General features: G+C 41.7%; 1 protein-coding gene across 1 annotated transcript; it reads right to left on the bottom strand.

Moving 5' to 3' along the window:
* Window positions 1-443: 443 nt before the first annotated feature.
* On the bottom strand, window positions 444-25,804 carry LOC111963785 (phosphatidylinositol 4-phosphate 5-kinase-like protein 1). The gene is made up of 10 exons (XM_023987298.3): window positions 22,468-25,804; window positions 20,963-21,163; window positions 18,862-18,912; window positions 16,734-16,888; window positions 14,896-15,020; window positions 10,124-10,158; window positions 9,962-10,017; window positions 9,745-9,857; window positions 6,479-6,641; window positions 444-5,861 (listed from the first exon to the last, which is right to left on the bottom strand). Exons 1-10 carry the CDS (start codon window positions 22,480-22,482, stop codon window positions 5,399-5,401), a joined length of 1,377 nt encoding a protein of 458 aa, XP_023843066.1. The 5' UTR covers window positions 22,483-25,804; the 3' UTR covers window positions 444-5,398.
* Between the last annotated feature and the right edge of the window lie 403 nt (window positions 25,805-26,207).

Raw genomic sequence — 26,207 nt, 5'->3', positions numbered from 1 at the left:
AACCCGACTTATAGAATCGATGCCAAGGTGCATTGAAGCTGTTCTGGCTCGTGGTGGCCCAACGCCCAATTAAGAGACTTTATGTTTGGGTTTCCGTTATTTTGGCAGTTACCTATATATCTGTAGTGTAGGATATACTGTTTGAATTGTGCTATTGTGTTTTTCTTTTCTTCCACTAACTTAGTGGCAAAGTTTGGTAACTGAATGATGGCACATTCTTACAAAATGTTGCATCTGCGCTGTTCTTCAAGTAAATGTGTTTTTGTTTAATTTTCAGTAGAAATGGTTTGTTTAACTTGGCAATCATAGATTTTTGTTTGACATACATTTTAAAGTGACACATCTTAGTCTCATCATCACTCTGTTACCGTGGAATTGGCCAGTATAGGATTAGAGAGGGTAACAGAGTTAGATACAGCAAATAAGCAAACTTCACACACAACTTAACTCTTAAAGTTATTTATGCATTGAGAAAAGGTTTCAGCACATACCTATTGCAGGCAGAAGGCACAAACATGACTTAGGGGTAGGGTTAAACAAGGGGTAGGGTTAAACAAGAACCAGGAGAGAGTTGGAGTTGCCAATCCACACCCTTACTGTATCAATGAAGTAGGCTACATTAGTGAACATGTGGTCCCCACATATCCCAGTCCTTAAATCAGGGTATTTATTATTTTTTCCAGAGACAACTAAAACCCTGTAAATACATCGCCTTACTTTCAAAAACAATTCTGACCCAGTCAATGTGAAAAAACTCTGGAATCCACATATTTCCCTGACTGACACTGGGTGTCCCAGGTGAGGTACAGAATGGAGCGCACCTGAGCAGGTGTAAATCACACAGGTGTAAATCACATTTATATTTTCAACAGCAAATACTAAGAACTCGAGGCCCCAAGTGTGTAGCCTGCATTTTGCTGTAAAATAGGAGAGTGTAAGTAATATCTCTGCTGAGGCAACATAGCATTAAAAGGATAGTTCACAAGTTTTAGCTTGTTTTCAACTTACCTAGGGTGTCCCAAGTTCATACTTAGGTAAGTCAAAAATAAGTTAAAACGTAAAAACCATCAGAATAACAATTTTTATTTATTTATTTAATTAGGCAAGTCAGATAAGAACAAATTCTTATTTACAATGATGGCCTACCCCAGTCAAACCCGGACGACGCTGAGCCAATTATGCGCGGCCCTATGGGACTCCCAATCACAGCCGGATGTGATACAGCCTGGATTCAAACAAGGGACTGTAGTGACGCCTCTTGCACTGAGATGCAGTGCCTTAGACCGCTGCGACACTAGGCAGTCGTATAAAATGACAGCTGTTTGTCAGCATTTTTAAACATTACCCCTTTATGCGGACCTTGCCATAACTGCACAAAGAATAAATAAATAATATACTGCAGAACCACAGTCATGCACAGTGGTATCAGCAGAGTATATTCACTTGGGGGTGGAATTCTGACCAGAGTTATGAGCGCGTAAAAGGAACAAAATGCCCTTTTTATGCATTTTTCTCTCTATATGTATTCTGACATTGAACTTAAAGGGATACTTCGGTATTTTGGCAATGGTGCAGTTTAACTAGCGCTAGCGCAATTGCTAACTAGCATTAGCGCAATGACTGGAAGTCTATAGGTATCTGCTAGCATGCTACTAGATACCCATATACTGTACTTCTAGTCATTGCACTAAAACTAGTTAGCATTGGCTCACAAAATGACCTCTAACTTCCGTACTAGACACAGAGTTCATCTGACTTTGGGGAAGTAGATAATCCCTAAGTATCCCCTTAAGCATGAGAATAGCATGCTATTCACCCGCTATTCGTTCAGGGTGCAGATCTAAGAAATGAAGGTGAGGCGGAGGTGTGCCTACAGATACGCTATATTCTGAGCTTGACTTAACTCAACTCATCATTTCACCACCTTTATGCGGGAGGAAACCATGAATAAGGTCGAGCAAACCTACCTGTTCCAAGTGGAAAAAGCATTTACTTTCTTTTTGCGAATGAAATAACAGCATTCTCCATGCACTGTAATTTAGAAATTGATAAGAGCTATTGATCAGAGGTAAGTAAATGAGTAGACCATTTGGATAAGGGGATTGTAAATATAAATAACACTTGTTTTAGATCTATATTATCTTATTATGATCGCTGGAGACAAATGTGAAACCAGTCATATGGCAACAAACTGAAGCATATCAACATATCAACTTTCCCACAGTAAAGTTTATAAAATGATGGCCTTATAACTTGCAGGAATTAAATATAGAGACCCAAGCTTTAGTATAGGCTTTTATAGCCAATGCGCAAATGACAGTATAGCACCCAACCTACCGAATTGATTTATGATTCTAGTTATAATTCTTTGTCCGCGCTTTTCCATGTTTTGTTTTACAATTTGTACCATGTTAAATATTAGCCACAATTGGGAGCCATCATCCGTAATACCCACAACATTTCTAACTGTCAATTTCCTACATTTTGCATCATTCCATTCCGTTGACCTTTCTTTCCTCTGTCACGTCCGTGTAGTTGTTCCTGAGGGTCGCGAGCATTAGTGGATCATATTAGGCTTACACTGTGCCATAATTTGGGACATTTTAATCATTATGGAACTCAGGCTACTCGTAGCAGGTTAAACCTGGAGCCTGGTGCACGGTCTACCACGACTGGACCATTGTCATACAGTTCCACGATTAGTGATGATAGGGTAGATTTATAGGACTATTGTTCAACCCCTATTGTACACTTTTTTTTTTACACCTTCCAATATTTCATGGATTGAACTTAAACTTTCACGATGAATCAAACCACTGTATTTTCTATCTATCAGTATACAGTGCATTCACAAAGTATTCAGACTCCTGGACCTTTTCCACATTTTGTTACAGTCTTATTCTAAAATGGAGTAAATAAACATTTTCCCTGATCAATCTTTTATTTTAGTATCTTTATTTAACTAGGCAAGTCAGTTAAGAACAAATTCTTATTTTCAATGACGGCCTAGGAACAGTGGGTTAAATGCCTTGTTCAGGGGCAGAACGACATATTTTTACCTTGTCAGCTCGGGGCTTCGATCTCGCAACCTTTCGGTTACTAGTCCAACGCTCTAACCACTAGGGTACCTGCCGCCCCAATGAAGGCACCTAAATCTACACACAATACCCCAAAATGACATAGCAAAAATAGTTTTTTAGACATTTTTGCAAATGTTTAAAAAAAATACTTTATTTACATAAGTATTCAGACCCTTCGCAATGATCTCAGGTGCATCCTCTTTCCATTGATCATCCTTGAGATGTTTCTACAACTTGATTGTAGTCCACCTGTGGTAAATTCAATTGATTGGACATGATTTGGAAAGGCACACACCTGTCTATATAAGGGCCCACAGTTGACAGTGCATGTCAGAGAAAAAAACAATCCATGAGGTCAAAGGAATTGTTCGTAGAGCTCTGAGACAAAAAAAACGAAACAATTCTGCAGCATTGATGGTCCCCAAGAACAGTGGCCTCCATCATTCTGTAATGGAAGATGTTTGGAACCACCAAGTCTCTTCCTAGAGCTGGCTGCCCGGCCAAACTGAGCAATCAGGGGAGAAGGGCCTTGGTCAGGGAGGTGACCAAGAACCCAATGGTCACTCAGACAGAGCTCCAGAGATCCTCTGTGGAGATGGAAGAACCTTCCAGAAGGACAACCATCTCTGCAGCACTCCACTAATCAGGACTTTATGGTAGAGTGGCCAGACGGATGCCACTTCTCAGTAAAATTAGTTTTCCATAAGGAACCTAAAGGATTCTCAGACCATGAGAAACAAGATTCTCTGGTCTGATGAAACCAAGATTGAACTATTTGGCCTGAATACCAAGCGTCACGTCTGGAGGACACCTGGCACCATCCCTATGGTGAACCATGGCGGTGGCAGCATCATGCTGTGGGGATATTTTTCAGCGGCAGGGACTGGGGGACTAGTCAGGATCGAGGGAAAGATGAACGGACCAAAGTAAAGAGATCCTTTATGAAAACTTGCTCCAGAGCGCTCAGGACCTCAGACTGGGGTGAAGTTTCCCCTTCCAACAGGACAACGACCCTAAGCACACTGCCAAGGCAACGCTGTAGTGGCTTCGGGACAAGTCTCCGAATGTCCTTGAGTGGCCCAGCCAGAGCCCGGACTTCTCTGGAGAGACCTGAAAATAGCTGTGCCTCAACACTCCCTATCCAGAGCAAATGGGAGAAACTCCCCAAATACATATGTGCCAAGCTTGTAGCGTCATACTCAAGAAAAGTCGAGGCTGTAATCGCTGCCAAAGGAGCTTCAACAAAGTACTGAGTAAAAGGTCTGAATACTTATGTAAATGTTATATTTCAGTTTTTTTTTATACATTTTGCAAAAATGTCTAAAAACCTGTTTTTGCTTTGTCATTATGGGGTATTGTGTGTAGATTGTTTAATCCATTTTAGAATAAGGTTGTAATGTAACAAAATTTGGAAAAAGTCAAGGGGTCTAAATACTTTCCGAATGCACTGTATTTAGTGTGTAAAGGCTCTCCAAACCCTGTACCTTTTTACAATTCATATATACATTCTTAACCCAAAATGTGCCTAAATAAACTAGTTGGTCGACTAGTTGGTCCTGAAATGGACACGAATATGCATATCTTTAGATGGGTTTCATTCATTGATCCTTATATTCTGAACCCATTCTAGTGAGTGTTGTCAAAATGAAAGGTACACCGTATTTAAAGGTGTATGTATTCAGCACCGTATTTAAAGATACATGTATTCAGCGCGCGCAAGTCAACCACGACTGCAAAGCCCGTCACGCACCTGCATAAGTTAAGTCTGAATACCAACTACTGAGAAGTGCGTAAGAAAGGCATTTAAAAAAAAACATACAACAATATACAACAGGTATCAAAACGTCAAAGTTAAATTGGGAGAAAAAAAATCCATAGGAGTCAAACGTAAAAAAAATAAAAATAAAAAACAGGTGGCAAATTTGCTAAATCATTTTTGTTTTCATTATTGATTCACTAACTAAACTTATACTTTGGAAAATCAGCTAATCAATTCATAGCACTAGATTTTAAATGTTGYACCTTTTTCTTTGTTACTTAAGAAAAATGAAAGAATATGAAGAGGGAGAACCCGGTGGTGAATATATTTCCATATAATGGTTTATGTTCGTTTTGGCTTTGGTCTGGACATGTGGAAACGTGAAAATAACTGCCTCTTGGTCAATCTGAAATTACAGCGCTTTAAAAGAATAGCTTTATGTCTCTGAACAGCGTCACAGTTGCTAGTGTGTGTGTATTTGCGTGCATGTGTGTCCCTGGGCAGACAGTGTGCTAGTGAGAGTAACCATCCTCATCCTCATCCTCTCCTCTTTCTGAGTCTACCTGGTGTGGTCCTGTACCCACTGGCAGAGCCTATGGCAGTAAGCTGGGGGGCTGACGGTGGAGAAGGCCTGCCCTGGGTGCCGCAGTCTCTTCCACCAATACTCCAACCTCTTCTTGAAGCTGTAGACAGTGAAGATGTCRATGATGCCCACAAAGTAGCGATGCTCCGGTCCGTCAATGACGTGCAGTGGGTTTCTGAAGTTGGGCAGCAGCCGGCGGTTCTGGGCCTGGAAGTCTCGCAGTTCCATCGAATCCGTGACCGTTCCTACCGGCTGCTCAGTACAGGGTCTCCCGGAAGGGGCACTGCCCAGGTCACTTCCTACCCGTGACTCAGTAACTCTGCAACTTCCTGTCCCGCCGTCCATCTCTGATACCAACAGGGCGGAATCTTCCTCTGGGACCGCCCCCGGAACTGTGGGCATGCCCGCATGGGTGGGGCTTGAGCATGTGATCACTGACCTGAGAGGTAAAAGCGGAGAGGGGGAACCCAGAGTTATTAGAGCCAACATGGCCACCTGAAAGGTTAAAGAGGAGAGGGTAACAGATATAGAAATAGGGCACACTTATCTTTGCCATGAACACTTCTGTGATAGCATGGGCAGTGCCATTGAGGGATATCTCTATTAAAAATAAGCAGTTCCATTTTCTTCCACTCCATGGCACTGCCCATGTTAAAACAGTCTTTGTGGCAAGTAAAGCCTCTATCCATCTCTATGAAGGGTAACAAAGTTATTAGAGCCAGCATGTCTACCTGAGAGGTTAAAGAGGGAAGGGTAAGAGCCAAGAGTGAGGCAGCATGGCCAACCTAAAAAATACCAATGTTAACTGATTTTAGAGTAGACAAATACTAGATAGTTGCTCGTGGTGGTTATGCATGTTATTGTATAGCCAAGAAGTATATTTGTGGTAACTACATGCCTGGAAGTCATTGGTTTTGTCCTGAAGAAAGACCAGGACCTGGGGAAAATATTGATCTCAACATTACACCTCTTTTGAGGCCTGAATATGTCACTAAAACATAAAGAAAGAGAAAAAATTATACAACAAAGGGGATAAAAAAGAAAAATCCCACCCACTTTTTAGTGCGCATGATAAGGGTGGCGAAGGACAGGCACTGGTGGCGTTCATCCTGGTGCAGGGGCTGATGAGCCACCAGGAGGCTGTAGTCCAGCACATTGAGTCTCTGCAGGAACGACGTGTCAATCTCCACCTGCCGGAGCAGCCATGGACGGTGCTGGTCTATCAACACAAGCACATATATTGCAAAACTGGTTAGGACTCTATAACTGTATGTATCACTTACTACCCTGTTACAGTGTCATTACCAGTGCCGCCCGTCATTTTGAGCCCCACCTTTTTTGGGTGGGGTGGGGGGGTGCCTGTTTTGCATGTTATTTTGGCGTTCTGCCCCTGAACAAGGCAGTTAACCCACTGTTCCCAGGTAGGCCGTCATTGTAAATAAGAATTTGTTTTTAATATCTTGCCTAGTTAAATAAAGCTTACATTTAAAAAACATATATATATATTTGGTCAACATCCTACAATCTAAACTTGATGCCCTCAATCTCACACAAATTATCAATGAACCTACCAGGTACCACCCCAAAGCCGTAAACACGGGCACCCTCATAGATATCATCCTAACCAACTTGCCCTCTAAATACACCTCTGTTGTCTTCAACCAAGATCTCAGCGATCACTGCCTCATTGCCTGCATCCGTAATGGGTCAGCGGTCAAACGACATCCACTCATCACTGTCAAACGCTCCCTGAAACACTTCAGCAAGCAGGCCTTTCTAATCGACCTGGCCVGGGTATCCTGGAAGGATATTGACCTCATCCCGTCAGTAGAGGATGCCTGKTTRTTTTTTTTAAATGCCTTCCTCACCATCTTAAATAAGCATGCCCCATTCAAGAAATTTAGAACCAGGAACAGATATAGCCCTTGGTTCTCTCCAGACCTGACTGCCCTTAACCAACACAAAAAAATCCTGTGGCGTACTGCATTAGCATCGAACAGCCCCCGTGATATGCAACTTTTCAGGGAAGCTAGAAACCAATATACACAGGCAGTTAGAAAAGCCAAGGCTAGCTTTTTCAAGCAGAAATTTGCTTCCTGCAACACAAACTCAAAAAAGTTCTGGGACACTGTGAAGTCCATGGAGAATAAGAGCACCTCCTCCCAGCTGCCCACTGCACTGAGGATAGGAAACTCTGTCACCACCGATAAATCCGCTATAATTGAGAATTTCAATAAGCATTTTTCTACAGCTGGCCATGCTTTCCACCTGGCTACCCCTACCCCGGTCAACAGCACTGCACCCCCCACAGCAACTAGCCCAAGCCTTCCCCATTTCTCCTTCTCCCAAATCCAGTCAGCTGATGTTCTGAAAGAACTGCAAAATCTGGACCCCTACAAATCAGCCGGGCTAGACAATCTGGACCCTCTCTTTCTAAAATTATCTGCCGAAATTGTTGCAACCCCTATTACAAGCCTGTTCAACCTCTCTTTCGTGTCGTCTGAGATTCCCAAAGATTGCCGCGGTCATCCCCCTCTTCAAAGGGGGGGACGCTCTTGACCCAAACTGCTACAGACCTATATCTATCCTACCCTGCCTTTCTAAGGTCTTCAAAAGCCAAGTCAACAAACAGATTCCTGACCATTTCGAATCCCACCGCACCTTCTCCACTATGCAATCTGGTTTCAGAGCTGGTCATGGGTGCACCTCAGCCACTCTCAAGGTCCTAAACGATATCTTAACCGCCATCGATAAGAAACAATACTGTGCAGCCGTATTCATTGACCTGGCCAAGGCTTTCGACTCTGTCAATCACCACATCCTCATCGGCAGACTCAATAGCCTCGGTTTCTCAAATGATTGCCTCGCCTGGTTCAACAACTACTTCTCTGATAGACTTCAGTGTGTCAAATCGGAGGGCCTGTTGTCCAGGCCTCTGGCAGTCTCTATGGGGGTGCCACAGGGTTAAATTCTTGGGCCGACTCTCTTCTCTGTATACATCAATGATGTCGCTCTTGCTGCTGGTGATTCTCTGATCCACCTCTACGCAGACGACACCATTCTGTATACTTCTGGCCCTTCTTTGGACACTGTGTTAACAACCCTCCAGACGAGCTTCAATGCCATACAACTCTCCTTCCGTGGCCTCCAACTGCTCTTAAATACAAGTAAAGGTAAATGCATGCTCTTCAACCGATCGCTGCCTGCACCTGCCCGCCTGTCCAGCATCACTACTCTGGACAGTTCTGACGTAGAATATGTGGACAACTACAAATACCTAGGTGTCTGGTTAGACTGTAAACTCTCCTTCCAGACTCACATCCAACATCTCCAATCCAAAATGAAATCTAGAATCGGCTTCCTATTTCGCAACAAAGCATCCTTCACTCATGCTGCCAAACATACCCTTGTAAAACTGACAATCCTACCRWTCCTCGACTTCGGYGATGTCATTTACAAAATAGCCTCCAAHACYCTACTCAAYAAAYTGGATGCAGTCTATCACAGTGCCATCCGTTTTGTCACCAAAGCCCCATATACTACCCACCACTGCGACCTGTACGCTCTCGTTGGCTGGCCCTCGCTTCATACTCGTCGCCAAACCCACTGGCTCCAGGTCATCTACAAGACCCTGCTAGGTAAAGTCCCCCCTTATCTCAGCTCGCTGGTCACCATAGCAGCACCCACCTGTAGCACGCGCTCCAGCAGGTATATCTCTCTGGTCACCCCCAAAGCCAATTCCTCCTTTGGCCACCTCTCCTTCCAGTTCTCTGCTGCCAATGACTGGAACGAACTACAAAAATCTCTGAAACTGGAAACACTTATCTCCCTCACTAGCTTTAAGCACCAGCTGTCAGAGCAGCTCACAGATTACTGCACCTGTCCATAGTCCATCTATAATTTAGTCCAAACAACTACCTCTTCCCCTACTGTATTTATTTATTTTGCTCCTTTGCACCCCATTATTTCTACTTTGCACATTCTACCATTCCAGTGTTTTACTTGCTATATTGTATTTACTTCGCCACCATGGCCTTTTTTTGCCTTTACCTCCCTTATCTCACCTCATTTGCTCACATTGTATATAGACTTATTTTTCTACTGTATTATTGACTGTATGTTTGTTTTACTCCATGTGTAACTCTGTGTTGTTGTATGTGTCGAAACTGCTTTGCTTTATCTTGGCCAGGTCGCAATTGTAAATGAGAACTTGTTCTCAACTTGCCTACCTGGTTAAATAAAGGTAAAATATATATTTAAAAAATATATATATATATATATTTAATGCTGTAACGTACTATGACGGGATTCGTTACCCTTACCCAGAGTGATGTACTGGCCCTCGAAGTTCAAGTCCTTGAGGACAACGATAACCTGACTTCCCTCTGGGGCTGGGTCTGTCCACCGGCTCACCTCACAACCCTTGATGTCATACCTTGCCACAACAGGCAACAAATCAGTTAAACAGTGTTGTTACCACAGTGCCTGTAATACGTTTCTCACACCAGACTGTTTTGTTTTACTCTGAAACAGGCTTACCTGGCATGGATTCGATCGTCAGGGTAAAAAACACTCTGCATTACAATAAAGTACTTCTGTGAAAAAGGTAAGACAAGGCATGAACAAACTAAGTTGTAGCAAATAAATTATGATAATAATAAATCATATGGCTATGAATAACAATCCATAATCAGTCAGTACCTTCCTCCTATGCGGGATTTTGATCCTGTGGACACCTTGAAAACAAAAAATGTAAACTTCAGTCAACTACAAACATTTTCCATGGTCCAGCAGGCCAAATTTCACATATTTGTCCACTTTGCGGTGGCAAAGACTAATCATAATTTTCATTAAGGTCCATTAAGGTTCTATTTTAGTATGATAGCCACATATCTTAGGTAGCTAAATGTGGTAATCACTGCATTATATGTTATGACCCCTATTCAGTTAGTTGGGCCAACAGAATTGAGGGTATGAACTGTAATTTTGTATTATCAGGGAACAATCTTCTCAAACTAAGCCAATTCGATATGTTATTAACTTCATAATACAACACATTAAGTAATGAAACTATTGGAATAGCAATAACATCTCTATGGGCCCACCATGGGGAGGTAAAAGGTCATGCTTGGTAGCATCCACCTTAATGTAGAAGTGTTTAGAAACATATTATATTCTTATTTACAAAAAAAGTTAATCCAAAATGACACAATACAAAATGTACCATTGATTTTGACTGAGCACAAAATAATCTGAAACACAACCAAAACAAACAGCAAATGTATTCAACAAGTCTGTAGAGTCACACGCTTGATGTTGCCATTGTGTGCTAGGACTATGGGACCAAATACTAAACTTTTGACTACTTTAATACACATACACTACCGGTCAAAAGTTTTAGAACACCTACTCATTCCAGGGTTTTTCTTTATTTTCACTATTTTATACATTGTAGAATAATAGTGAAGACATCAACACTATGAAATATGGAATCATGTAGTAACTAAAAAAGTATTAAACAAATCTAAATATATTTTAGATTTGAGATTCTTCAAATAGCCACCCTTTGCCTTGATGACAGCTTTGCACAATCTTGGCATTCTCTCAAACAGCTTCATCTGGAATGCTTTTCCAACAGTCTTGAAGGAGTTCCCACATATGCTGAGCACTTGTTGGCTGCTTTTCYTTCATCCCAAACATCTCAATTTGGTTGAGGCCGGGGGATTTTGGAGGCCAGGTCATCTGATGCAGCACTCCATCACTCTCATTCTTGGTCAAATAGCCCTTACACTGCCTGGAGGTGTGTTGGGTCATTGTCCTGTTGAAAAACAAATGATCGTCCCACTAAGCCCAAACCAGATGGGATGGCGTATCACTGCAGAATGCTGTGATAGCCATGCTGGTTAAGTGTGCCTTGAATTCTAAATAAATCACAGTGTCACCAGCAAAGCACCCCCACACCATAACACCACCACCTCCATGCTTTACATTGGGAAATACACATGCAGAGATCATCCATTCACCCACACCGCGTCTCACAAAGACACAGCGGTCGGAACCAAAAATTTCCGATTTGGACTCCAGACCAAAGGACTAAATTCCACCGGTCTAACGTCCACTGCTCGTGTTTCTTGGCCCAAGCAAGTCTCTTCTTATTATTGGTGTCCTTTAGTAGTGGTTTCTTTGCGGCAATTCGACCATGAAGGCCTGATTCACAGTCTCCTCTGAACAGTTGATGTTGAGATGTGTCTGTTACTGAACTCTGAAGCATTTATTTGGGCTGCAATTTCTGAGGCTGGTAACTCTAATGAACTTATCCTCTGCAGCAGAGGTAACTCTGGGTCTTCCATTTCTGTGGCGGTCCTCATGAGAGTCAGTTTCATCATAGTGCTTGACGGTTTTTGCGACTGCACTTGAAACTTTCAAAGTTCTTGAAATGTTTCGTATTGACTGACATTCATGTCTTAAAGTAATGATGGACTGTCGTTTCTCTTTGCTTATTTGAGCTGTTCTTGCCATAATATGGACTTTTACCAAATAGGGCTATCTTCTGTATACCCCTCCTACCTTATCACAACACAACTGATTGGCTCAAACACATTAAGATGGAAAGAAATTCTACAAATTAACTTTTAACAAGGCACACCTGTTAATTGAAATGTATTCCAGCTGACTACCTCATGAAGCTGGTTGAGAGAATGCCAAGTGTGCAAAGCTGTTGTAATGAACTCGAGGGGAGACAGAGAGCTGGTTTCAAGCGCAGGGCGCAGCAGGTGTTTATTGCAAAGGACCACAGGAGGAGGCAGGTAGCTGGGTCCAGGGGCAGGCAGAAGGTCATACACAGGGGGTCCAAAGGGGTAACAGTACAGGCAGGGGAAAGGTTAGTCACGTAGTCCGGGAGATCAGGCAATAGGTAGATAACAGGAAATCCGATAGGCTAAAGTACAGGCATGGAATAGGCAAAAGGCGTCATTAGTGAGGCAGGCAAAAACTATCATACACGGCGGGAGTAAATCACAGGAAAAACAGAGCTCTGAAAGACGTGTGTCACAAAACAAACAATACCTCACAGTGATGGGGTGCAAAGAACTGAACTAAATAATGTGATAATGACATACAGGTGTGTGAACAGGTGATTAGAATTCAGGTGATTGGGATCTGGAAAGTGAGCTGCGTTCAGGGGAGTTGGAAAAGTTGGAAACAGACGTGACAGCTGTCATCAGCTGTCAAAGGGTGGCTACTTTGAAGAATCTCAAATATAAAATAGAGTTTCATTTGTTTAACACTTTTTTGGTTACTACATGATTCCATATGTGTTCGTTCATAGTTTTGACATCTTCACTATTATTGTACAATGTAGAAAATAGTACAAATAAAGAAAAACACTTGAATGAGTAGGTGTTTCTAAACTTTTGACCGGTAGTGTAAGTGAATTTGTCCCAATACGTTTGGTCCCCTAAAATGGGGGGACTATGTACAAAAAGTGCTGTAATTTATAAACGGTTCACCCGATATGGATGAAAATACACGCAAATTAAAGCTAACAGTCCCGCACTTAAATCTCATAGTCATTGTATCATTTCAAATTCAAAGTGCTGGAGTACATAGCCAAAACAACCAAAAATGCGTCCCAATACTGTTGGAGCACACTGTATATGTATTTAGCAAAATATTACCGGAAGTGGTAAAAATATGTCAAAAAAGCTGTCAGAATTGCAGAGATTTGTAGCCGTTTCAAATATATTATATTAAAACACATAGAACATGTTCTAGAAGTATTCACCATATGATTAATATCTATTAATTTAAATTATATTAAATATCAAGAAATGTGATGTGAAACCTGCCCTGTACATTGCACCCTATATGACATCCCATAGGATTACCTTACATCCAGCAAAGAGATACAGGTAATCAATTTTCACAAAATGCCTTCATAATGAGTGTACCAAACTTTACATAAAGCTAGAAAATAAGTCTAAACAATGATGCCTAGCTATTGCTGATTTAACCATAGGCCATAGGGTACACATTTTCCAATATGCCTACCAACCAGCTCCATTGTTTTAACTTGGATTGGTCTGACATTGCCACACCTCTTTTAATAATAAGTAGAATATGCCTAATGATAATAAAAACATTTATTATAGTTATCAAGATAACACAACCAATTTAGCCAGGTTTGCAAAATATATCATCTTTGTAAAATATTAGTAAAACGTGCCAAAAACACTATTTATATGACTGTTTTTGGTCAGTATTTGCAACCCTAATTTCTAATTTCTATGTTTTATTTTCAAACAATAAAACATGTATCTATAATATTCCTAAAGGGATATTGTACTAGATTGTAGTGATTATACTGATATGCAAAATTATGCTATAATTGTTAAATATAAAATATATGTCTTGAATCCTGTCATATACACTGCATTCCAACATAACATTCTGACAAATCGTCTGATGATGAGGGAATCAACCAGGGCTGGGGCCAATTTGAATTTGAATTTGAATTTAATTTGAATTTAAGGCAGTCAATTCAGGAAGTTATTTTAATTACAAAATAAAAATGTAAAAACTGACTCCTCAGTTTATAGAGAAGTCATTGAAAATAGATGCTGTTTTTTCAAATGTTCAATTGTTATTTAAGTTAACTTCCTGAATTGATTGCCTTCAATTTCAAATTGACCCCAGCCCTGGAATAAAACAAATGAAAAAAACTGTTGTCGTTTTTAGCAGACACTTATCCAGAGCGACTTACAGGAGCAATTAGGGTAAATTGCATGGCTCAAGGGCACATCGACAGATAGCTAGCTGCTGCCTATGATTTTGCCATCATTAAATCGGATGGCAAAAATTAACCAAATCCCATTGGTTATAAATGAGATCCACCCAATAGAATGTTCCATTGTTGTTTGATACAGTCATTTACGATGAGCATGTGAGCAGTCCAACTTGTTTCAACATTCCTTTATCAGCCTGCTATTGCTTAGACTCACATACAACATGCTGATTACATGCAATCAGTTAATCCCCAACCCTGTCAAAGAAGATAGAGTAGCTATCTACTCTAACTATCTTAGCTGGCATGCCTGCTGGAAAGATTGGTATACTTTAGAAAAGCAAGCAAAAACGAATGTACTGAATAAGACTCACACTCTTTAACCCAGATTTTAGCAGTGATGAAGAGAAGCATATTTAGTTTCTTTAAAAAATAACCACCAGTCAAGAGGATACATAAAGCTCAAGAGGTATGCTTAGATAAATAGACGTCTTTTTACAAAGAATTAAGATTATGGCTCTACATTGCAGGAAAAAGTTGTTTCAGGTGTTTGAAAAATGCTAAATTCTCACCCCAGCCTTTCTAACATACTTGGTGCCCCTTAGATTTTTGGGGTGCATGCCACCCCTGCCAAAGTGAACACATTTTTCCGCTGGCCAATGGACTATAAGATCAGAGTCCTGTGACTTACCTAAGAACTTGACCAGCAGTGAATGAGGATACTTCTCTAGGTGCTCCATGTAGATTCTTAGGTTGGACAGGAGGAATTGCACCTCCCTCTTGTTCTGGGTCTTCAGAAAGAACCGCTTATCGTTCCTGGATGAGAAAGAGAAATGCAGTGATTAGCACAGATAGTGAGTTATAACACATACATAAACTCAGCAAAAAAAGAAACGTCCTCTCTCTGTCAACTGCGTTTATTTTCAGCAAACTTATCATGTGTAAATATTTGTATGAACATAACAAGATTCAACAACTGAGACATAAACTGAACAAGTTCCACAGACATGTGACTAACAGAAATGGAATAATGTGTCCCTGAACAAAGGGGGGGCAAAATCAAAAGTAACAGTCAGTATCTGATGTGGCCACCAGCTGCATTAAGTACTGCAGTGCATCTCCTCCTCATGGACTGCACCAGATTTTGCTGTGAGATGTTACCCCACTCTTCCACCAAGGCACCTGCAAGTTCCTGGACATTTCTGGGGGGAATGGCCCTAGCCCTCACCCTCCGATCCAACAGGTCCCAGACGTGCTCAATGGGATTGAGATCCGGGTTCTTCGCTGGCCATGGCAGAACACTGACATTACTGTCTTGCAGGAAATCACGCACAGAACGAGCAGTATGGCTGGTGGCATTGTCATGCTGGAGGGTCATGTCAGGATGAGCCTGCAGGAAGGGTACCACATGAGGGAGGAGGATGTCTCCCCTGTAACGCACAGCGTTGAGATTGCCTGCAATGACAACAAGCTCAGTCTGATGATGCTGTGACACACCGCCCCAGACCATGACGGACCCTCCACCTCCAAATTGATCCCGCTCCAGAGTACAGGCCTCGGTGTAACGCTCATTCCTTCGACGATAAACGCGAATCCAACCATCACCCATGGTGAGACAAAACCGTGACTCGTCAGTGAAGAGCACTTTTTGCCAGTCCTGTCTGGTCCAGCGACGGTGGGTTTGTGCCCATAGGCGACGTTGTTGCCGGTGAGGACCTGCCTTATTGCCTACAAGCCCTCAGTTCAGCCTCTCTCAGCCTATTGCTGAAAGTCTGAGCACTGATGGATTGTACGTTCCTGGTGTAACTCGGGCAGTTGTTGCCATCCTGTACCTGTCCCTCAGGTGTGATGTTCGGATGTACCGATCCGGTGCAGGTGTTGGTACACGTGGTCTGCCACTGCAAGGACGATCTGCTGTCCGTCCTGTCACCCTGTAGCGCTGACTTAGGCATCTCACAGTACGGACATTGCAATTTATTGCCCTAGCCACATCTGCAGTCCTCATGCCTCCTTGCAGCATCCCTAAGGCACGTGAGSAGGGACCCTGGGCATCTTTCTTTTGGTGTTTTTCAGAGTCAGTAGAAAGGCCTCTTTGGTGTCCTAAGTTTTTATAACTGTGACCTTAATTTCCTACCGTCTGTAAGCTGTTAGTGTCTTAATGACCGTTCCACGGGTGCATGTTCCTTAATTGTTTATGGTTCATTGAACAAGCAGTGTTTAAACCCTTTACAATGTAGATCTGTGAAGTTATTTTGATTTTTACGAATTATCTTTGAAAGACAGGGTCCTGAAAAAAGACATTTCTTTTTTTGCTGAGTTCATATACCTATGTGTGTGTGTGTGTGACCTTAATGTCGAAGTGCCTAGTGTGTTCTTTCCTAGTGTGTTCGTTGTGTATTGTGTTTGAGCATATACTTTGGCCAGATAAGAGTAACAAAGTAGCTTTTCTATATTTCCACTATATGTGAGAGAGAGATACACTCTTACAGCAAAGGGAAAGAACGAGAGGAGTAGAATATGCTTACGCACGTGAGAAAGAAGTCGGCCTTGCTTTTGGAGTTGCTGATGAACTGCAGGTAGGAACCGTCGTCGGAGAGAGAGTGCTGATACTCCTTTTCTGTCATCCCCAGGGAGCGACGCAAGCTGGCAAACACTGGCCCTGCAAACGTCTCCATTCTGAAGTCCTTCAGAGAGACGGGCGAGAGAAAGAGACAGTTCTTATGAGTTAAAGTCRTATTGGTATCAGCAAACAGTAGTAGATACATTGATGTAGGTAAGAAACGACAAAGGTCCAACAATTGATACTTGAAGAACTCCACAAGATGTTTTAGCCATATTAAATACCTGCTGTTTGCACAGACACAATTGTTGTTCAATATTTTGTTAATCAATAGATTATTGTGTTTCCATGTCTGTCCTGACTTAGTATAGGCTCTGTGATTAAATAGGTTTATGATGTTGCGCTGCTATCGCACAGCAGTACTGTAGCCTACGAATACGGTCAAATATCTTACATAAGCTAAYGGTCAATTTACTGTGTTGGCAGAATGCTTWAAAAAAAAAAAAAAAAATTTATGCTGTATTTGACAAAGGAATGTGACAGTTTCTGAAAGAGGAAACAATGAAACATTGTTGTGGACCTGTCAGCAGAACAGTTGAATTCAACAATGTTTTGCTTGGACTTTTGCCCTCCAACCTTAATATGCTGGACTGCCCATGAATTCCGAAACATTCTCTAGGCTACTCAAAACCAATTGAAATTCAAATTACAGTAGGCTACATACAGGAAAATATTCAGACCCCTTGACTTTTTCCACATTTTGTTGTGTTACAGCCTTTTGTTACATTATTCTAAAATGGTTTAAATTCATAGTTTTCCCCATTAATCTTCACACAATACCCAATAATGACAAAGCGAAAACAGGTTTTTAGAAATTTTAGGGGGGCCAGCTCTAGGAAGAGTCTTGGTGGTTCCAAACTTCTTCTATTTAAGAATGATGGAGGCCACTGTGTTCTTGGGGACCTTCAATGCTGTTTTGGTACCCTTTCCCAGATATGTGCCTTGACAGAATCCTGTCTCAGAGCTCTACAGACAATTACTTCGACCTCATGGCTTGGTTTTTGCTCTGACATGCACTGTCAACTGTGGGACCTTATATAGACAGGTGTTTTTGCCTTTTCAAATCATGTCCAATCGATTGAATTTGGACTCAAATCAACTTGTAGAAACATCTCAAGGATGATCAATGGAAAAAGAATGTACCTGATCTCAATTTCGAGTCTCATAGTAAAGGGTCTGACAACTTATGTAAATAAGGTATTTATATTTTTAATCTTAATAAATGTGCAAACATTTCTAAAAAACTGTTTTCACTTTGTCATTATGGGGTATTCTGTGTAGATTGCTGAGGATTCTTCTTTTATTTAATCCATTTTAGAATAAGGCTGTAACATTACAAAATGTGGAAAAAGTCAAGGGGTCTGAATAGTTYCCGAATGCACCGTACTTCAAAAGTAAAAGATCAACTGTCGTGATGTTCACCAATTCCTCTGTAGGTTATAAACTGTGCTGCCTATGGGATCACATACAGCAAAACTGGAAATAGGCCTAGATATTCTATATCTACATAGGCCCAATTAAATGAGAGATGCGCATGGTCATTTGTGGTAGGCTACTTCCAGAAAAAGTGAGGAATTTATTCTGTAATGGTTATGAAAATAAAATAAGCAGGAAACAGATTCCTACGTCTAATTATTTTAGATTCCAAAAATCAAACACGTGATTTTTGCTCTTCTCACTAAACGGCAAATGGATGCATCTTATTATGAATTTGTTCATGAATAAGCGTGCCACATCCCCCATTTGCGCAAAATATTTTGGCCGACTWGCAATACAATACTTCAACCATTCAACCAAAAGAAGATGTGCGTGCGCATGGTCTGAAGTTTGCGTAGAGTCAAGTTCAGTTTTTATAAAAGCCAGTTATTTTGTGGTACATTTTGTATGTGCGCATGGTTTATAAATGAGGCCCCATGTCACTATAAGGAAAAAACTTGCTTGTTCACATCTTTGTGAAGACTGAAATTGTGAGATATGAATTTCCCGATTTGTACCTTTGGTGTTGCAACTGTATTACAATTTTTTAAATCAACATACCTTATGTATTTGAGTGACCTCCAATCTGTAGTCATCTTCTGACAATTCATCCTATGATAAAAGAAGAAAAGGAATAATTACTACTTGTAAAATATACTAACGATCCAGTTATCTTTTGAGAAGGATTTGGGGAGAGTAAAGCAAGACACAATTCCAAGTTGTCTTACAATCACTGTGAATCAGATTCACTGAGCATACAAACATTAGAAACACCTTCCTAATATTGAGTTGCACCCCCTTTTGCCCTCAGAACAGACTCAATTTGTTGGGGCATGGAGTCTACAAGGTGTCGAAAGCAGTCAACAGGGATGGCGGCCTGTGTTAACTTCAATGTTTCCCACAGTTGTGTTAAGTTGTCTGGATGTCCTTTGGGTGGTGGACCATTATTAATACACATGGGAAACTGTAAAGTGCGAAAAACACAAAAGACCATTAACAGCAATGACAGTCCACCAACAACAAAAAATTACAGATCCCTTTCTGTTGAACTCAACTCAACATTTCAGGGAATCTAAACATGGCACCCCAGCCCAAAGTATGCTAACATGCTACAAGAGGTGGATCAACAAGAAGTGTGTATGTGTGTTTGTGTGTGTGTGTAAGGGAATATGTGAGTAAGAGACAACCATGTATCACACCGCTGAGTCAGCAGGCTCCAGTTCAATGGGTCTGATGCTGTGTGTGTGTGTGTGTGTGTGTGTGTGTGTGTGTGTGTGTGTGTGTGTGTGTGTGTGTGTTGGGTGTGTGTGTGTTGTGTGTGTGTGTGTGTGTGTGTGTGTGTGTGTGTGTGTGTGTGTGTGTGTGTGTGTGTGTGTGTGTGTGTGTGTGTGTGTTGTGTGTTGTGTGTGTGTATGTCCGTGCGTGCGTGCATGAATAACTCCCTTGTGACCTCTTATTCACCACCATAGGATCCGGCAGAGTAACCAAATGCCGAAGGACAAAATAACAGTTGCTACAAATTAGATCATGAATACACCTACATCAAATCAAATTTCCTTGGAATATAAAATGAAATGTTTGTGTAATTTTCCACAATCCAAACCCCTACGTCCTACTTGGCTCTAATATAAGCCYGTGTTCCGTATCCCTTCTCCTCTGTAGGGACAACAATGGGGTTGGTCAGACAACCCCATATTGCCCAGGGAACATTGGGGAACATCTAGCACTGCAGGCAGGAGGCTAAACAAAGAGCGAGCCACTAATAGCCACCTCCCATAGCTCAGTCAAATACTCCGTTGCAAACTGGAAACTTACCCCCTTTCCCTCTGCCCTTGATGAGGATGACTTTTACGGTCGGAGGCCACCAGATAGGACTAAGCAATATGGTAACGCCTCAACGCTTTCTCAGATCCACAAGGGCAAGTTGTTAAGGGCAGATAGAAGGAAGCAGGTTTTCCGTTTGGAATCCAAAGACTCCTCAATGATGTAAAGTCTAAATGGGGCATATGTCTTTAACAAAATGATTGTTTCAGAGATCTTTTGACATTGTAGCTAGTAGGCTAACCAGTGAAAAACAAATGATGATGACAATAACAGGTTAGAATCCAGCCTTAGCCTGGGCCATGTTCATTAGGGCACGCAACAGAAAACGGTGCAAAACGTTTTGCAAAAGAAAACGAAAACAAGCGTTTCATATTGGACAAGTTCAGTAGTCCCTTCCTGTTTCAGTCAAGTTTTCTTCTGTTTGGTGCCTAATAAACATGATCCAATGCTCTTCTGTCGGAGGCCTTTAGCCTTGAGTAACTACAGGTGGATGAAACATGGCTCTCTCTGTTGAGCTCCTTTTGTTCATGCTTCAGCCCCACTCTTGACCTTCTCATGGCCCTCTTGGGGAACACGTTGGGTGATGCAAATTCAGGAGGAATTGAGAGGCATCAGCCACCACGGTAAATGAAACCAGTTTGTAACCAATCATTTTAAATGCTGGCAATGGCACATAATAGATGTATGCATTTTTGTTTGTTTGGTCCATTCAGTTAGCTTTAGACCACTATGTGATTGCACAAGCTAAAGATACTGCTCAATTCAAACGACTTATCCCTTGTAAAAAAATGCAACACTTATTTACTTGCACCACATTTGATGACCTGTGGGTGCTCACCGGTGGTGGGTTGTCGATGGTGTTCTGTACGGCTGCAGAGAGGCCTTCCTTCATCATAGAGGTGAGGCTGTAGAACTCGTGCTGCTGGTCAATCTCAAACAGGCCCAGTAGCTTCCACTGCTGCCTCAGGCCCCCCCACATCTTCCTCTTCACCGTACCAGTCCTCTGCGTGCCCCCCGCTGGACCCGCAGACATCTCCATCTGGGGTGGGGATGACACACACACAAATGAGTACTCCAGCACTTGCAACCATCTCTGCAAAATGCCACATCAATAATAGGGCTTTTTCCCCCCGATTCCAATTGAGTGCCATAACAAAGCACATACAACTACACCGGTAAGACCATGTAGGTTAGTCTTCCGATCGATTAACATGCGTGGTAACTCGTTGCTGGGAAAACCAGAGGATGACAATAACAGTCGTGTCTTACCTAGACAGACCGGATCTGCCCGAGGCATGCAGAAAGTGACCACGGCCACAAAGGTCCAATGGCTCTATAGGCCTCAGAGATTGGAAAGTTTTTATTGGCCTGCTAATGATTGACAGTGGAACCAAACCAGCGACATCCATTTGACACCAGCAGCCTTTCCTAGGTTTGGAACAAGCGGCTGGGAGATTAGTAAGGACTATWTAGGCTAGTCTCTCACTCTCTCCTTCTCCCACATATGACCCACCAGTGATCATGGGTAAACCCATAGAAATCCTATTAAATGACATTAATTTGTATTCCGATTCCTAATTCTATGGATCAACYAGCTGTGTCATTGACAAGAAGCAGGAGAGGAAGTATTTTCAAGTCCTTAGGGCCTAGATGTTGCTGTTACTCTCAATGCAGTAGTACAAGCCCTTCATTATCTATTCAAGGGGCTGTAACTAAGGAGGTCCTTGTTGTGAAGCATATACATTAGTAACAGTTTCAAYAGTAGTTTAATGTTAAATCATGATGAATCAAGGATAAACTATTGATAAAACATAGGGAAGAAAATAGGTTGTTTTTTATCAACATGTCAGAATCTTTGAATGAGGACTCCAATTTCAGAATCTGCACTGCTCCACACTGACCGACTAACCAGTGGAACAGGCTTGACACCACACCCGCAGCATAATAAAGTAGGGCCTCTTTTGCCATATATAGGGTATACAATCAAATATAGGCTATAGAACAAGCTATCCAATAAAAGGTTATTGCATGCGCATAACGGTAATATTGGCACCAACAATTCTGAAAACAATATTGGGCAGATGGTTTGAATATGATCCTACGCCTGCTGACTAAATTACACTTTTCACACACAAATCAGATACATGTCGCCTATCCGGTGCCCTGTCATTTTCATTGCGCCCATGGAATATACATTCTGACAGTAAGTTTACAACGCGTAAAATAACTACAGCAAGCCGCACCCATTTGGTCAAAACATATCCTAACAAAACAACCAATATCCAAATAATATTTGCGTCAACATTAGTAGGCTAATATAGACCATAATACGAAGGTACTTGCCTCAGTTTGGCTCATCGATGAGGCTAATTCAGGCCCTCCTGTGTCTGCTCTATAGTTCCCGAGATCAGCGCATTCCTCCGATTGACATTGCAATCCGTTCTTTCAATAAATGCATGCAAGCGGTAATGTAGTGACACTGACACTGCGCGAAACCCCCAACATGCTGCACCAGAAATCTCATCGTTTCACAAAGCATTACCGCATGTTTGTAGCTGAAAACACTAGGGCGCACMGAATATATTCAAAAGCCATATACAGTAGACTATGAGGAATTGTTTGATATGATCAGTGATGACCTGGATACACAATTCAAATTGATTATTTGAATCAATGGATATTGATTATGGACCATATTCTAAACATTCTATACCAGAATTATCAATATAAACATGTTTTTCGTGCCCACAAATAACTCTTAGCCTATATACCTTCCACATTTTTAGACATTGTTTTTCTCAAGACTTTAGAAAATGGGCTATCATAGCAGAAATCATAGCAGAAGCTGAGCATGCTATACTGAACAAAAATATAAACACAACATGTAAAGTGTTGGTCCCATGTTTCATGAGCTGAAATAAAGATCCCAGAAATGTTCCATATGCACAAAAAAACGTATTTCTCTCAAATGTTGTGCACAAATTTGTTTACATGTTGTAAGCGAGCATTTCTCCTTTGCCAAGATAATCCATCCACCTGACAGGTGTGGCATATCAAGAAGATTATTAAACAGCATGATTATTACACAGGTGTGCCTTGTGCTGGGGACAATAAAAGGCCACTCTAAAACGTGCAGTTGTCTCACACAACATAATGCTACAGATGTCCCAAGATTTGAAGGAGCATGCAATTGGCACAAGAGCTGTTTCCAGAGAATCTAATGTTAATTTCTCTACCATAAACCTCCAATGTCGTTTTAGAGAATTTGGCAGTACGTCCAACCGGCCTCACAAACCGCAAACCACATGTAAGCACGCCAGTCCAGGACCTCCACATCCGGCTTCTTCATCTGCGGGATTGTCTGAGACCAGCCACCCGGATAGCTGATGAAACTAAGCAACCCATGGCTGCACCCCGATGAAACTGAGCCACCCATGGCTGCACCCCTACCCATTCATGTGAAATCTATAGATTCATGCCTAATGAATTTATTTCAATTGACTGATTTCCTTACTGTAATTGTTGCATGTTGCATTTATATTTCTGTTCAGTATATTTTGTACTTGAACTACCAAAGTGTTGAATAGTATTTCCATATAGATAGATATAGGACTCTWGTGCCCAAAATGCTGTTTTAACATGGGCAGCACCATTGAAGACATTCACCATTTTGAAGTAGTCAACTGGGTGGAACTTCTTATGGGTTAAGGATTTTTTAAATTTAACTAGGCAAGTCAGTTAAGAACAAATTCTTATTTACAATGAAGGCCTACACCAGCCAAACTCAGACGATGCTGGGCCAATTGAGCGCCGTCCTATGGGACTCCCAATCACTGCCGGTTGTRATACAGCCTGGATTCGAACCAGGGTGTCTGTAGTGACGCCTCAAGCACTGAGATGCAGTGCCTTAGACCGCTGCGCCACTCGGGTGCCCACATAAGGAAGGACCACATAATTCCATCCAAGTCATCTGGAGGGATCATCCAATTAATTATACACCTGAGGAAACATTCCATAGCTGTAGGTGGCAGTAAATCGCCAACCTTGGCTTTATACCTGTTCAAACAATACACTCCGGGTGGCAGTATGCACCCTTTCAGTTTGTTTAGCAACTCATAGAAGTGGTAGAAGAAAATGTACTACTTCAAACTGGAGATGGCCTCAACGGCACTGCACATGCTCTCTCAGACGCCATAATAGTACAGATACGATATTTCAGACCATGCCAGATTCCCTCATTTGCCAAACAGTGCAGCCTATCTACAATACTTCTATGGATACAGTAAATATGCATGGAAATCAAACATTTTACATTAATCAATTGGGCCTTTTCATTCTGTGTAAACTACAGTTACTAAACAATTGATATTTATCATTCTTAGCAACTCCATTAGAACTCAACAGACCTTTAAACAGTGTTGTAGTACTCTCGGTCTCGTCTCGGTGTCGGATACATTTTGTACTGGTATTGACTCTGTCTCGGGACAGTGAGGACTCATAATTTCTTCCCGAAACCAGCRGAGTAAAAAACGAATTATCAGCTTCCATTCAGTCAGCGCATAAAACCGCTTCGCCAGGCCAAATATATACACACCTTTCTTGAAACAATATCTTATTAACAGCCTTTATATATAGTGTAACGACCCTGGGTTTATAAGCGCGGAAATCGACTCTGCCGCTCGAGCATGCTTTTGCGGCACAGTCGATAGCGCGCCGGACCTCGGGCTAGGAGGTCGAGGGTTCGAGACCTGCTCCCTGCCTGTTTCATTACAATATTATAGACATGTTTGCGCAGTGGCAAACCTATAGGCCTTCGGTGTGTGACAGGTTCATGAATCTGAAAGGACAGCAACCGTAATGCCAGCGCACTCATGTAGGATAGTGTACTTTTTGTAAAACACAAAGGGCCAGTGGTGTAGTGGAGGCTATACGCAGGTATAAACTGTATACCCAGTTATTGTTTTCAGTGGGCATTGCTTCACTTCTTAATCCCTACTGATGCGTATCAACGTAGTGTAGTGGAGGTATCCGACTTATCAATTATGTAGTACAATAGAGAAATAATGCACAAAGTAGCCTACACAATCGCAAAGCATGTGAAATATATTCACATGCGCCGCACACAGCCTAGTTTCAGCGAAATATCATCTGCAGACAGCAAGAGTGTGCAGCTGTCAACTGGTTTTGGCATGGAGCAGCTCACAGAAAGAATGACACCGGTAGCCGGTAGGGTAGGAAAGACGTTTCATCTAATTATATCTACCAGTAAATGCTAACTAATGCAACAATAGGTATGCCAACCATGTATTGAAAAAGTTTAGTCCGACGTGTTGGTTAGTAGGCTTTTTGTGACGCACATTTGTCATCATGCTCCGTTTGCATCAGGGGCGTAGACATGGATGGGCCTGGGTGGACAGAAGCCCACCCACTGTGGAGCCAGGCCCACCCTATTAGATTGATGTGGTTTCAGCATTGTTGTGGACATAGACCATCAATTTATTTATAAATAAAAAATGTGATTTTGAGTGAAAATCCAAAAATGTTCAAGGAAAGTGCATTAAAAAAAAGACATTTTCACACAGGGTGCCTTTCCTTTGTGAACTTTTTTGCAAAATTAAGAGTATACCCACTTCTCCAGGCACCACTACACCACGGTATAGGGCCAATGRAAAGACAGCAGTCACACACAGTATGAGGGGGTGGCATGTAGCCTCGTGGTTAGAATGTTGGACTAGTAACTGAAAGGTTGCAAGATTGAATCCCCRAGCTGGCAAGGTAAAAATCGGTCGTTCTGCCCCTGAACAAGGCAGTTAACCCATTGTTCCTAGGCCGTCATTGAAAATGACAATTTGTCCTTAACTGACTCGCATAGTTAAAGGTAAAATAAGATGCTAAAGGATAAGCAGTCCATAAACTCAGACATAATAAGCCAGTAGCTCCCAATCATAATATAAAAACAACCATTAAGCATTTCCTAATTCAAATGTACAGCTATTACTTCCCATTGCAAAAAACATTTCATGTTTGCATACAAAGTAACCAGTGACCTGAAGTGGAACTGACCGCGTTTTAACTACTTCGCA

The sequence above is a fragment of the Salvelinus sp. IW2-2015 genome, linkage group LG5 (genome assembly GCF_002910315.2).
Source record: "Salvelinus sp. IW2-2015 linkage group LG5, ASM291031v2, whole genome shotgun sequence".
Classification (NCBI taxonomy): domain Eukaryota; kingdom Metazoa; phylum Chordata; class Actinopteri; order Salmoniformes; family Salmonidae; genus Salvelinus; species Salvelinus sp. IW2-2015.
This window is presented reverse-complemented; position numbering and strand designations above follow the sequence as displayed.